This window comes from Sus scrofa, chromosome 7, assembly GCF_000003025.6.
Source record: "Sus scrofa isolate TJ Tabasco breed Duroc chromosome 7, Sscrofa11.1, whole genome shotgun sequence".
Lineage (NCBI taxonomy): Eukaryota > Metazoa > Chordata > Mammalia > Artiodactyla > Suidae > Sus > Sus scrofa.
The window spans coordinates 98,912,549-98,927,285 of record NC_010449.5 but is presented as its reverse complement, the minus strand read 5'-3'; the positions used below and the strand labels follow the sequence as shown (position 1 = coordinate 98,927,285).

Sequence of the window (14,737 nt, the reverse complement as noted above, 5' to 3'; positions counted from 1 at the left end):
GTTTAAATTCCCAAATATTTGGAGCTTTTCAATTGTTACTGACTTCTAATTTCATTGTACACATGTTCTGGATGACTTTAATCCTTTTAAATATATTAAGACTTGTTTCATGCTCCAGCCTGAGGCCTGTCATATGCCACCTTTCATTGCCTTATACCGCTATCCCACCAGAAAACCCCTACTGATGGCAATGTAAAATGTCCTTGAAAAAAGGACAAAAAAAACGGATCTTTGCATGTTCTTGTTTAAGATTTTTTCTTCTAATTTCCAAATCGATGGTACACTCTAGGAAGTATATTCCTTGACTAAAAACTGGCGGGGGGGTATAACTTAAAAACTGAGGATGACTTTCATTTGGAAACAAGCTACAAAACTTAATTTCTCTCAGTTTTCCTTAAATTAAATGGCGAGTATATTTTCTGTGTTTAAAGAAAAAGTAGATTTATGCTTGAAAAGATTTGGATGAGAAAATCAAGTTTATCTTAATTCTTAAAGGTGAAACAAAGCTAGATATAGTATGTTTCCTTCTTATGGTCATTTTGCCTTTTATTTTATTTTTATTTTTTATTTTATTTATTTATTTACTTGTTTATTTATTTTTGTCTTTTTAGGGCCACACCCACAGCATATGGAGGTTCCCAGGCTAGGGGCCTAATTGGAGTTACAGCTGCCGGCCTACACCACAACCACAGCAACGCTGGATCCTTAACCCACTGAGCGAGGCCAGGGACTGAACCCCCAACCTCACGGTTCCTCGCTGGATTCATTTCTGCTGCGCCATGACGGGAACTCCTCATTTCGCCTTTTAAAGAGGTACAGCACAAAGGGGATATAAGCAATGTCTCAAAATAGAGGGTGTATATATAGGGTTAAGATTTTTTTGTTCTGGTTCTTGCTCAGCCGGGCAAGGCCATACCAGCTGTTCTTCCAAAACTTTTCGCTCCTCTGCCAAAATGAAGAGCCACGAGTATTTTTGTGCTTTTAGTTCCACGGCAAACCGGAAGCAGCTCTGCTCGATCCCATGTATGCCCCAGGTATGTCAAGGCCAAAATATAGCCTTTTCTTTGAATTTAACAGGAGAGTAATCTTGAAATCTCATTATTACTTTGGGCTCTCTCACATAGCCAAACAAGAATACTATTATTATCACTGCGATGACATATTTGAAGTTATAAAAATGTAAATCCCAAACTTAGTTTCTAAAAAGTTGTCATGGAATAGTGTTTCATCAGAAGACATATTTATGTTACTATTCAAGTGGAGTCAACTTGAAAATGGCTATATAAAGTATTATGCTTGGTCTGTGCATGGTCACATATTATGCACATGGAAAGAATTTCTCAGCTTTTAAAAATCAGTTACCGTGTTCTTCCTGTCAATAAGCTTCTTCTTGGGTTTCCCCTACAGAAGTAGAAAGGATAAGTGGGTTAGAGCACTATGAAGATATTCTCTCCTGAGTACACACACGCAAACACACACACACACACACACACACACACACACACACACACACACACATACACACACACGCTCTCTCTCTCTCTCTTACTCTCTCTCTCTCTCTCCTGGATTCAACATGGAATTTTGCCAGGGGAGCCATCTTGGGATAGAAGTAGAGAGATGAACTGAGAACATGCTCAGAAAAGAACAGAGTACCATGGCTTTAGGGAAGGATAAATAAAAAAACAAAAAAATAGGACAAATGAATTGAGAGAAAAATTATAACAATTCCTTGCATTTGCATATCCAGCCACAGACCTAATCACACTTACTCTTCACAACAACAACATGAGGAAGGTTGTCATTAGCCCCATTTATGAAAAGGAGCAGGCTAAGATTATTTTGTGGCATGTTCAATGTCAGAGCTTTAAAGGGTTCAAATGTGAACCCAGGACTTTGGTCTGACTCCAGTACACTTTCTACTTGCTCTAACCTATATTAGGAAAAGAAACCAATCTCAATTCTTATGGCATTCAAAAAGGATGCTTATAAGAAACAGAATTTTCAACAATAAAAAAAAATTTGAAAAAGAGAAATGTTCTCCAATGTCTCTAACCTAGAGCTGGGTTCTAACCACAGGAAGTGAGTACTATTCAGGTTTATATTGGCTTTTGCTTTTCATTAAATTTCCTTTCACTTGACACTTTAAAAAAAAAAAAAATCCCCATTTTGACTTATACTCATTTGTGAATGTGCATATTTATGTTTGGTACAATTTTATCATAGTGCAGGTTCATGTACCACAGACAAGATACTGAACAATCCCATCCCGTCAAATAAGGACCCCCTTATGCTGCTCTTTTGTAACCATACACCTCTTACCTAACCCCTGCCTTCCTTTATTATCATTTCAAAATGCGTTATATAAATGGAATAATAACATGTAGCCTACAGTACTGGTTTTTTTTTAAGAGACAGATGCAATAATCTATAGAAAAATCAAGTGAAAAATCTGTCTTCACCAAAACATTTTATCTTTTCCTTGCCATGCCTTCTATCTGTGCCAGTGTCTTAATATTGTCAATTTATTACCACAAAGTCTTAAGATTATTTTTCCTTTTTGCACCAATAATCTGCAATCATGGCTTCACATTACAGTCCCTGGGCAACTTTTAATAAGTACAAGACTTCAGTCTGCAATAGGCCAGGACACAAAGACGGTATTTCTAACATGCAGCCAGGGTAAAACTACTCTCATGCCATGAGATGGGAGGTCAGACACTGTTTGCCAAGACAAGGTGGGACAGTGGGGATGGGTGGGAGACGGCAGGGAAGATAGACAAAATGAACCTATTATGAAGTAAAATGACTACAGAATTACTTTGAAAGCAGTTCTGACAATTTATGCCACAGGATTTGCAAGACAGAAAACCAATTCAGATCTGAGAGAAGAGACTTAATGGAATATGTAGGGCTTGCAACAAACACAATTTCATTTTTTATGCATGTTTTTAAAGTTTACCACGTAGGAGGCTCTTGGTGCTGACAAAGATGAACATAAGAAGTACCTACTCTTAAAAGCCCACTTGAGAATAAACGGGGAAGTTAGGAAATGGGCAATTATAATACAATATGTACGATGTGGGGATCTAAATCCCACGGAGGGCTAGGAAGTGCTGGGAGAACTTCCTCCTGGTCTGGGTAGGAGGATGAAGATCACAGCTAGAATAAAAATTCAGGGGTAGGAGTTCCCGTCGTGGCTCAGTGGAAACGAATCTGACTAGCATCCATGAGGACACAGGTTCGATCCCTGGCCTTGCTCAGTGGGTTAAAGTACCCGCCGTTGCTGTGAGCTGTGATGGAGGCCAGCGGCTACAGCTCCAATTCGACCCCTAGCTTGGGAACTTCCATATGCTGCTGGTGCGGCCCTAAAAATAGACAAAAAAAAAAAAAAAAATTCAGGAATAAAGCGAAGGCCACTCCAGGGAATATACGGGAATTCCAAGGGACTGTTAAGGATAAGGAGGCATGAAAGAGCAACAGATATGGTCTACTTGGCCATGGGGTGGTATTGAGTTAGGCTAAATATGTCGGCAAGAAGAAATCATGAAGGCCTTTCTTTGCTAAACATGGAAATTCATTTTTTTTAAATAAAATCTTTTAGAATACTTGATAAGCAGGAGTTGTTACTAGGTGCAAGGGAGGGCACCTGAATAGGAAAAAATTAAGCCACTAACTGAAATTTAGGATGATATATATGTAAGGGACCATCCACGGTAGTACAAGAGTGATTTTGTTACTAAAAGACATAACGCCATGTTTTTCATATTAATTTAGAGCTGTTCCAGGGGTCTCAAAATATTGCCAACACTTATCACTCTTTTTTTTTTTTTTTTTTTTGTTGTTGTTGTTGTTGTTGTTGCTATTTCTTGGGCTGCTCCCGCGGCATATGGAGGTTCCCAGGCTAGGGGTTGAATCGGAGCTGTAGCCACCGGCCTACGCCAGAGCCACAGCAACGCGGGATCTGAGCCGCGTCTGCAACCTACACCACAGCTCACGGCAACGCCGGATCGTTAACCCACTGAGCAAGGGCAGGGACCGAACCCGCAACCTCATGGTTCCTAGTCGGATTCGTTAACCACTGCGCCACGACGGGAACTCCACTTATCACTCTTTTAAATTATGGTGGCTCTTAGATCACTCCTAAGTCTTATTACTTAATGTGTTAATAAAGAAGCACATGTAGTAGTACATCTAATTTGCTTTTTTTATTGTTATGCCTCCCCCAGGAGATTGCCTCCTAATTTTGGTGGTAGTTCCCAAACTGCCTGTTCCACCTTCCTTCTCACTCATGGGAAGCTCAATTATGGAAAGATCTAGCCTCAGGCACAGAGTCCATGTCAATTCAGAAACAGATTGTACAACCTTTGAGGAACCCCACGCAAACTATCAATCCTAAACAAATAGCCCATTACTTATAAATATGACTGGACAGTCAGAAACCACAGTCAGCCATTTCAGTAAATATAACAGCATAAACTAGAAAGGATGAGATGAACAAACAGAGCTATTCCAGAATTAAAAATAATGCAAAAAAAACAAAAAAGAGCTTTAAGCAAACTAATTAAGGTAGTCAAAGAGATGTAAAAAGATATTTGCACTACTGTGATACATATGAAAGAAACAGACATTTGGTCTTCATCTCTGTTTCCAGCACAGAGCTCCCAAAACCCTTAACATTTCCTAAGTGATGAGTGGCAAAGGTGTTCTTTGTTATGTTAATGAAGTGACTTTAAGAAAGCCCTTGGATCAGCTAAGGATGCGAGGACTTGGGCTGGTCACCAGAGGAATCAACAATGTGACCAGAGGGTTGATATTTTCAGTCACAACCCCCTGGCTTCCTGGGAGAGAAGGGCTAGAGATAGAGTTCAATTATCAGTAGTTGATGATCTGATCAATTATGCCTGTGTAATGGGTCTCCATTAAAAACCCAGAAGTATGGAGTTCCCATCTTGGTTCAGCTGTAACGAACCCAAGTAGGATCCATGAGGACAAGGGTTTGATCCCTGGCCCTGCTCAGTGGGTTAAGGATCCGGTGTTGCCATGAGCTGTGGTGTAGGTTGTGGGCAGAGCTGGGATCCCTCGTTGCTGTGGCTGTGGTGTAGGCCAGCAGTTGTAGCTCCAATTCAATCCCTAGGCTGGGAACCTCCATATGCCGTGGGTACGGCCCTAAAATACAAAAACAAAAACAAAACACGGAAGTATGGGGGTTCAGAGAGCTTCTGGGCTGGTGAACAAGTGGAGAAATGGGGGAGAATGGTGCACCTGCAGAGAGCATGGAGGCTCCCTATCCCCCTAACCTCACCCTGTGTACTTCTTCCATCTGGCAGTTCATGAGTTATATCCTTTTATAATAAACTGGTGATCTAGTGAGTGAAATGCTTCTCTGAGTTCTATGAGCCACTCCAGCAAATTAATAGCACCCAAGGAAGGGGATGTGGGAAGCTCTGATGTGTAGCCAGTAGGACAGAAGTACAGGTAACAATCTGGGCCTGTGACCAGCATCTGAAGTTGGGGAGGGTGAAATCTTGTAGGACTGAGACCTTAAACTGTGGAATCTGAGGCTAACCTCCAGGAAGACAGTAAGTATGGAGTTGAATTCTTGGACAGCAGCAGGCTGCAACTGCTTGGTGCTGGGGAACCCCTAGTTCCTCCACATTGGAATTGGTACCAGAACCAATTTAATATTACATTCATAAACGATGAAAACTAGCTAAAAAGCAAAAATAGCTCTTAGATATTAAAATCACACTTGCCAAAAAATAAAAATCAAATGACTCTTTCCTGTGTTGGTACTGAATAACAAACAGGTAAGGCTGAAGATCAGTTTAGAATTTTAGAAGACAAAGTTCAAGAAATCTCCAAGAATTTAAAGCTATGAGGCAACGAGAACAAAAGTATGAGAAACAAGTAAAGAAATGTGGAGAATATGGCACAAGATCCAAATTTCATCTAACAGAAATTCTATAAGGAGAAAAAAGACAAATAAGGAATAAGGGGAATATTTCCCACACCTAATATAGGCTTAAAACTTCAAAGTGAAAGAATTAATCCATTGCAAAACCAAAATAATGAAAAATAACACACCAAAACACATCGTGAACTCTATGGATAAAGAAGCCTTGTAAACGTTTCTAGAAAGGAGAGAGGGGGTAGAGGGACTGGGACCGTGTTATACATAAAGAACCAAGCTTCTACGTCTTCTCAGTAAATCTCAAGATCTCTTTCATTAGAAACTAACTACACAGTGTAATTAATCAATGGTAATAACCATAAATTTACAGAGAGACTGGAAATCCATATATTTCCTGATAATGAATAATGAAATTATAAGAAATGACTGAAATCTGAGTATCTATTTTTAAGAATCCCACAAAAAAAGCACACATACCTTGAAAATAATATAGATTTCCTTAAATAGCTGAGGTTCCTTGTTAGTCAATTACTGAACTGCACTGTAATGCGGTTATGTCTCAGGGGCAACAAAAGTATGTGGGACTGAGCAGTCCCCCGACTGTGCTATTGGAATTCCAGTGTCTGCTTTCCATCATTTCTCCCCTATTTTCCCTTGTATTAAGGTTATCAGCTGACATTTCTTACAACTCTCACTGTATTTATTTTGTGAATTACCTCCCCTCCACCTTTTCTAATCTGATCACTCTAATCTCTTCTAGTCTAGAAAAACAGATGATCATGTCTGTTAAAATTGTGTCTAAAGTGAAAAAGCACTGAGTAAGGGCCTTCCCTTAAGAAGGAAAAGTTTTAGGGTATATGTTGAGGTTGCTTAAAGATCTTTATGGTTTAATTTGTGGCATCTGGAAATATTACAAAGAGCTGAGAGTTAATGAATTCTTTAAAAAGGAGGTTTTATATTGAATTTAATGTAAGGCTCTTTCTATCAGAGATTTTACTGAAGACTTCTACAAAGCCTCTTTTCTTGTCTTTCATGTGCTTTCCCATAATTTTGTGATCTAGTGCCACTAAATCTGTAACGTTAGCGAATGCCCACCTGTCCTGGAAGAGACGCGTCGCCAGCATGTAGTTCATGGAGGTCTTGTGTTCAAGGTAGGATCTGAAAGACAAAGAGAGAAACTGATTTTTTCTTAAACCTTAGCTGAAGGGGAAAATACAGAAGTACAAACACAAATCAAGCACAGCAGTGACAGGTTACTTACACATTGTTTCTTAAAAAAAAAAAAAAGAGTCTCTAAAGTGGCAAGGGAGATTTGTTCAAATTATAATTACAAATACTAGAATAGCAGAAAATACAATAAAATTAAAAGAAAAGCGGACAATTTAGAAAATAGAAAGAAAAGACAGGATTTCTTGGATTAGTAAGAGGTGGTGTACTAAATTCAGAAAATAAAACTGGAAGATTAAAAACAAAACAACTGGAATTCCTGCTGTGGCTCAGCAGGTTAAGAACCCCATTAGCATCTAGGAGGATGCTGGTTCGATCCCTGGCTTCACTCGGTGGGTTGCCGCAAGCTGAGGCATAGGTCGCAGAGGCAACTCAGATCCGGTTTTACTGTGGCTATGGCACAGGCCAAAGCTACAGCTCCAATTTGACCTCTAGCCCAGGAACTTCCATATGCTGCAGATTCAGCCCTGAAAAGGAAAACAAACAAACAAACAAAAAAACCATCAAAAATCACACATAGCTAGAAAAGAGGTCAAATGAAGCTGGAAATGGGAAGTACTTAAAGGGCATGAGAATGTCGATAGATTGTCCCAATCATCTTATTTCTTAAGCGCTTTCAGTGGCTCCTTCATGCCAGCTGCAGAAGACATACACTTTCTCTTCCAAAATTTCAAAAGCTGGGTCATCTATACCACCAATCTTTTGGCCTTTCTCCACACAGTTCCACAATTTGGATTATGAAGCACAATCAGACAAGTCTCCTCATAACCCTCTCACACCAAAGCCCACGGATCCTTTTGCTCCTGTCCAGGCACCTCCTCACACCCTCGGTACTTAACCATCATCCACCCTCAAGAAGTCAGTCCATCATGCTGCCCAAAGCCCCATAATACAACTGCTCCAAGTCTATAGCGGTGCCCTCGTCCTGGCTTCTACCTCACCTGCACTGTATGCCTGAGGGACCTGTCATACACTGTCTCAGAGAGTAAAATTTTTCTTCTGGGAAAGCAGAATGATGCAACAAAGAAAAAGGAGGATCTGGAGTCAGAATACCTGAATCAACTCCCGCTGTGTAATCATGGCCAAGTCACGTTATTTTACTGAGCCTTATTTTCCTTAGCGTTAAAATGGGAATAACAATGATATGTATCAAGTGCATTGTAATTACAAAGAACTATACAAATAGGAGCTGCTGTTTTTATAACATGTACAAATAATTTCTCCATAATCACACTGCTAACTTTCAAAGGGCAGGGATCCCATCTAATATTTATTTAAGATCCCAAAGCACCAAGCATAATGCTAGGCACTGACTGATATTCAATAAATAAGTATTAATTTTAAAAGGCATATTTGTTAGCAGATAAATACATCTTCCCTACTCTATATGACGGTAGCTCAATTAGTTAAAAATTTTTGGAGCTTTCGGCTACTCTTCTCAGAGGTCCCAGGAGAGGCAGAGTGATTTATTGGATTGGTAACTTAGGAAAAATTCGACAAGCTCCTCCCTTCTTTCTTAGGGGAGACAATTTTTCCTTAGAAAGCACACATCCTCTGTTGCTCCTACAGGGTCAAGAGCTCCCAACACATAGTTCAGTCTAACCTTCCCTACAAATGAGATGTAAATCTGTCCAATTCTAAGGTTCAACAGAAAATGCACTTGCTTGCAGAGATATAATAGAGTCTCCCAGCTGAGGCTTTTTCAGCATGGAAAGTAATGTTTTGGCCCCCACCTCTCAGTCCTTGTCTTGTCTTTTGTTTCAGAACCAAACCAGTAAAGGAAGGTATCATTATCAGACTCCCTAAGAAACTCCAACATTGTCTGTAATTGGTTCCTTAGAGAAAGGCACTCAAATAAGGACTTGCCTCTTAAAAGCTTGAGAGTAGAGGATTCCACTTTCATTAATTACGAAATACATGTTTTCAAGGAGCTGCAAATATTTAAATTATTCAAATATATATATAAAAAGATATACTTCTATCCAATTTTGAAAAGCCAAGCAATATCTTTCTGTGAATTCCTAGGTCTTTGTAAGGTTTACCTATGTGGATAGAATATTTTGCAAGATAAAAAGATTTCTCGGAGTTCCTGTTGTGGTACAGTGGAAACAAATCCTACTAGGAACCATGAGTTCCTAGCCTCGCTCAGTGGGTTAAGAATCTGATGTTGCTGTGGCTGTGGTGCAGCTGTAGCTCTGACTGGACCCCTAGCCTAGGAACCTCCATATGCTGAAGTGTGACCCTGAAAAGCAAAAAAAAAAAAAAAAAAAGATTTCTCTATGAATAACTGGGTTTTCAAAACAAAAGAACTATTTCTTTTATTCTTCTAAGTTGTATCTCTATACTTAGAAACATTAATATCCCAACTAGATCATAAGCCAGTCACCAGAGGAAGAAAAATGTGTTACCTATAAACAAGTACTATAAACAAGACGTTCTCAATCTTATTAGTAATCAGAGAAATGCAAATCAAGACCAAAATAAACACCATTTTACACTCAATATTTCTACAAAATTAAGAAGTTGACAGTAGCACGTATTGGAGAAAACACAGATCAACATGCTCTCCTAGGCATGCTGATAGGAATATAAATTTATATAGTCACTTTGGAAAACAATTTAGTATTATCTTTTTCGTTGAATATACACAGATCTTATGGCCCAGTAATTCCACTCCTAGATATATACGCAGGAGACACATATAAGAATATTTAGAGCACAGCAGTTTTTAACAGCAAAAGACCAGAAAGAAATCAAATACTATCGCCAGGAAAAATGGGAATTTTAACAGCAATATAAACACGCAGATTATAATAAAGCAGTGAAAAAGAGTGATTTATAGCTACATGTAAAAACATGAACACAATACAATATTGAATGAAAAAGTAAGAATACATAGAGCATGCCATTATTTCTTAGAAAAAGTTCGAAACTGGAATTCTCTGGTGGCCTATTGGTTAAGGATTCAGCATTGTCACTGCTGTGGTGTGAGTTCAGGAACTTGTGCATGCCACTGGCATGGCCAAAAAAATATAAAAAGTTCAAAAGTAATAAAAACTAAACAAAATTTTGCTTCTATATGAGATAACGACTGCTGCAGGACTTGCCCTTTTACCATAAACAACTACAAAAATGCACAAAATATATAAAACAACTGTTTCTAGATATTAAACAATTGGCAGTGTGGGACTGTAATATCTAAAAAGGGGAAATAAAGGGACCCCTCTGATTGTTCCACATTTCTACCTAGAGGCAATTAATGCACAAAGAGAAGGAATTCAAGAAGAACCCAAGAGTCTCTGCATTGAGACGACAAGAGATCAAAATTACAGGAAGCAACCAGAATTTTCAGAACAATGCCCTGTAGAGGAAGAAGATATGCATAAGAAGAAATACAAAAAATCATCACAAAAGACCCTGCGAGTCTTTGGGGTAATACAAATTTGCTCAGGTATAAGGCAAAAGTCCACAAGACCGGGCCAGGAGCAACTGCCAGGGTAAATGAACACTAAGGAGAAAGTGTAAGCTGAATACTTCCAGAGTTCACACAGGGCTGCCAACTGATTGAGTTCTCACCAGCCAGAATGGAGACATCTCAATGAATATGTGAGTCATTTAACAGACAGTCCAAGAGTCTCTAGTAGTGGAACTTATCCTAGCCCTAAACAAAAAGCTATTCTAAACAAACCATCAAAATACTTTTAAATGATCCTGAAAAAGATTAAGCTCATCTACAAGTAACTGAGGTGTCTGCCCAAAAACACTGAAATGAAATGAAAAAACCCACTTTCAACAGGGTCTAAAGAAGCAATAAAATCCAAACACACTAATACAATACTTTCAATGTTCAATTAAAATATCCAATTTTAAAAAAGTCACTGTACATGTGAAGAAACAGGAAAAATATAACTCGTTAACAATGGAAAAATCACTCAATAGAAACAGACTCAGAAATGACAGGCATTAAAAAGATTTTGAAACAGCTACTATAAACATAATATTTGCAGAAGAATCTAAAGGAAATCATGAAAATAATTTTTAAAAGATAAAAATAAGAAAACAGATGGGAGTTCTAAAGATGAAAAATAAAGTGTCTGAGATGGGAGTTCTAAAGATGAAAAAAAGTGTCTGGATGGAATTAATAGAAGAGTTAACACTGCAGACACACACAAAAAAGATGAATAAGTGGAAAAAAAGAGAAACAGAAAACCATCCAAAATGGAGAAAGTCTAAAAAAAATGAACAGAGCCAGACTTGTAGTACAACATCAACGAATTTAACACGCAACCAGAGTACTAAAAGGAGAAAGGAGATGGAGAGGAGAGAAACGGGAGAAAAAAAAATTTTAAGAAATAGTAACCAAAAGTATTACAAATCTGATGACAACTCTAAGCCTATAGACCAAGAAATTCAACAAATCCCAAGTGGAAGAAACATGAAGAAAATGACACCAAAGCACATCACAACCACACTGTTAAAAACTAGTCATAAAGAAATAATCTTAAAAGTAGGCCAAAAAAGGAGTTCCTGTTCTGGCTCAGTGGGTTACGAACCTGACTAGTACCCATGAGGATGCAGGGTTCAATTCCTGGCCTCACCCAGTGGGTTAAGGATCTGGCACTGTCGTGGGCTGTGGTGTAGGTCATAGATGCTGCTCTGATCCCGAGTTGCTGTGGTTGTGGCTGTGTCATATGTCAACAGCTGCAGCTCCAATTCAGCCCCTAGCCTGGGAACTTGCATATGCTGCAGGTGCAGCCCTAAAAATAGGGGAAAAAAAAAAAAAGTAGGCTGAGAGAAAGAGATGTTATGCACGAAGAAAAAGATAAGAATCACTGCATGCGTCTCAACAGAAAAAGGTAAGCCAAGAGAACACAATAGCATTTTGAAAGTGTCAGGCAGAAGTGGCAACCTTGAACTCTATTACCAGTGGAAAAAAATCTTTCAAAAATGAAAGTATAAGAAAGACTTTTTCAAACAAACAATAGGGAATTGACTGCACTACAATAAATCCTAAAAGAAACTCTTCAGGTGGAAGACAATGATGCCAGTTAAAAACCTAGATCAATAAAAAAGGAAGAACAGTGGAAATGGTAATATATGTGTAATTATGAGACTTTTCCTCCTATTTAAATGTCTTAAAACTGCTCAAAGTAAAAATAAAATATACTATGAAATTCATAACCTATATGACAATGATAGCATGAAGGACAGATGGGGAAGTGGAAGTATATTGGTTATAAAATTCCTAAATTATACTATTTTAAGGTACACTACAGCAAGTAAAAGATGAATATGGTTATTCTAGAGCTACCACACTTTAAAAAAGCAAAACAAAGAGGCAGGAGAAATGAATTAATCCAAAGAAGGCAGGAGAAAAGAAAAAGAGGACAAAGAACACATTAGATAAATAGAAAGCAAATAGTAATGTGGCAGATCTAAAGCCAACCATATCACCATGCTGTACATGAGCTTCCCAGAATTTATTCATCTTGTAACTGAAAGTTTGTACCCTTTGACCTTGACATCTTTCATTTCCATTTCCCCTACACTAGCTGTGGCAACCACTATTCTACCTGTTTCTATGAGTTCTCCTTTTTTTTTTTTTTTTTAAGATTCCACATAGGAGTGAGATGATACAATGTTTGTCTTTCTCTGTCTGGTTTATTTCACTTAGCACTATCCCTCCAGGTTCATCCATGTTGCTGCAAATGGCAGAACTTCCTTCTTTTAAAGAATCTACTTTAACTATAAAGATACAGATAGATTAAAAAAGAAAAAAGATACACCAGGCAAACACTAGTCATAAAGCTGGAATGAGCTGTAGGGGTGAGGGGAGGAGGAACTGGATGAAGGCAGTCAAAAAGTACAAACTTCCAGTTACAAGATTAAGTATTAGGGATATAATGTACAACATGATAAATAGAATTGATACTTCTGTATGTTATATATGAAAGTTAAGAAAGTAAACCCCAAGAGATATCATCACACTCAAAAAATTTTTTCTATTTATTTAACTTTGTATCTATATGAGTTGATGGATGTGCACTAAACTTACTGTGATAATCATTTCATGATGTATGTAAGTCAAATCATTATACCATACATCTTAAACTTTGAAGAAAAAAAAAAAAGAAAGAAACCTAGAGGGGATATATTATAGCAGATAAACAGACCTGTGGACAAGAAACATTATCCATGATAAACAGGGGCATTTCATAGCAATAAAAAAGACAGTTTATAAAGAAGACATAACAAATCTAACACAGATGTACCTAATAACAGAGTTCCAAAACCCATGAAAAACTGACAAAACCAAAGGAGAAACTGACAAAATCAAAATTACGATGGGAGATTTCAACACCTGACTCTCAATAATTGAAAAAAATTGTAAAAATAGAGAATGTCTAAACAAAACTGTCAATCCTCTAGACCTAATGGACATTTATTTATAGAACACTCTACCTAAAAATAGCAGAATATGTATTCTTTTCAATATACATGTTACATTTACCAGGATAAATCATATTCTGTTGTGAGCCACATGGGAAGTCCAATAAATCATATTCTGAACCATAAAGCAAGCCTCAGTATCTTTTAAAAAATTAAGCTTATACAAAGTATGTTCTCTGAGTACAAAGTAAATTGAAACCATTATCAGAAAGATCTCTAGAAAAACCCCCAAATATCTGAAAACTAAATAACACCCTTCTAAATAACCTATGGAACAAAGATAGAATAATACCAAAAATACAACAATCAAAATTTACGGGAAGCTGAAAAAGCAGCACTTAGTAGGAAATTTACAGCACTTAAACACTTACACAGAAAAGAAGGTAAGTCTTAAATCAATGCTATCAGCGCCTACTTAAAGAAACTAGGGGGAAAAAAAGAGAGAGCTAACAAAGCTCACAGTAAGTTAAAGGAAATAAATACTAGAGTGGAAGCCCATGTATAAGAATAGAAAAAACAAAACAAAACAAAAACAATGAAACCAAAAAATGGGTCTTAGAAATTCAATAAAATGGATAAATCTCTAGACAGCCTGAATAGGATAAAAAGAACAAACAAATCGCCAATATCAGAAATGAGAGAAGTAATATCACTACAGATTCTACAGATATTAAAAGGATAAGTGAATATCATGAACAATTCTATGCTTATAAATACAACATATATTAAATGGACGAAGTCTTAAAAGACACCAACTACCAAAGCTCATTAGTAGAAATAGATAACCTGAATAGCCCTACATCTGTTAAGAAAATGAACTTGAACCCCTGGTCCAGACGGCTTCACTAGTGAATTCTAACATTAACTAATGAATTCTACCATAAACTTTTCTACAAAATTGAAGAGGTGAGAATACTTTCCACCCCATTCTATGAGGCCAGCATTATCCTCACACTAAAACCAAAGACATTATATGAAAACGATAGATCAGGATCTCTTATGAACACAGATGTAAAAATCTAAATAATATTTCAGCAAATCAAATCAATGATATATAAAAATGGATTATTTATCATGAACAAATGAGGTTTATGTCAGGAATTCAATATTGAGTTTAACATTCAACAATGTAATTCACTATATTAA

General features: G+C 37.5%; 1 protein-coding gene across 1 annotated transcript in view; it reads right to left on the bottom strand.

Annotated features, from left to right (window-relative positions):
- Positions 1 to 14,737, bottom strand: part of TTLL5 (tubulin tyrosine ligase like 5) — a 267,739-nt gene that overhangs the window by 162,791 nt on the left and 90,211 nt on the right. Inside the window, exon 18 of the mRNA XM_021099539.1 lies at positions 7,010 to 7,072. Coding sequence (XP_020955198.1) covers positions 7,010 to 7,072 — 63 coding nt within the window. The remainder of the gene's footprint in view (positions 1 to 7,009; positions 7,073 to 14,737) is intronic.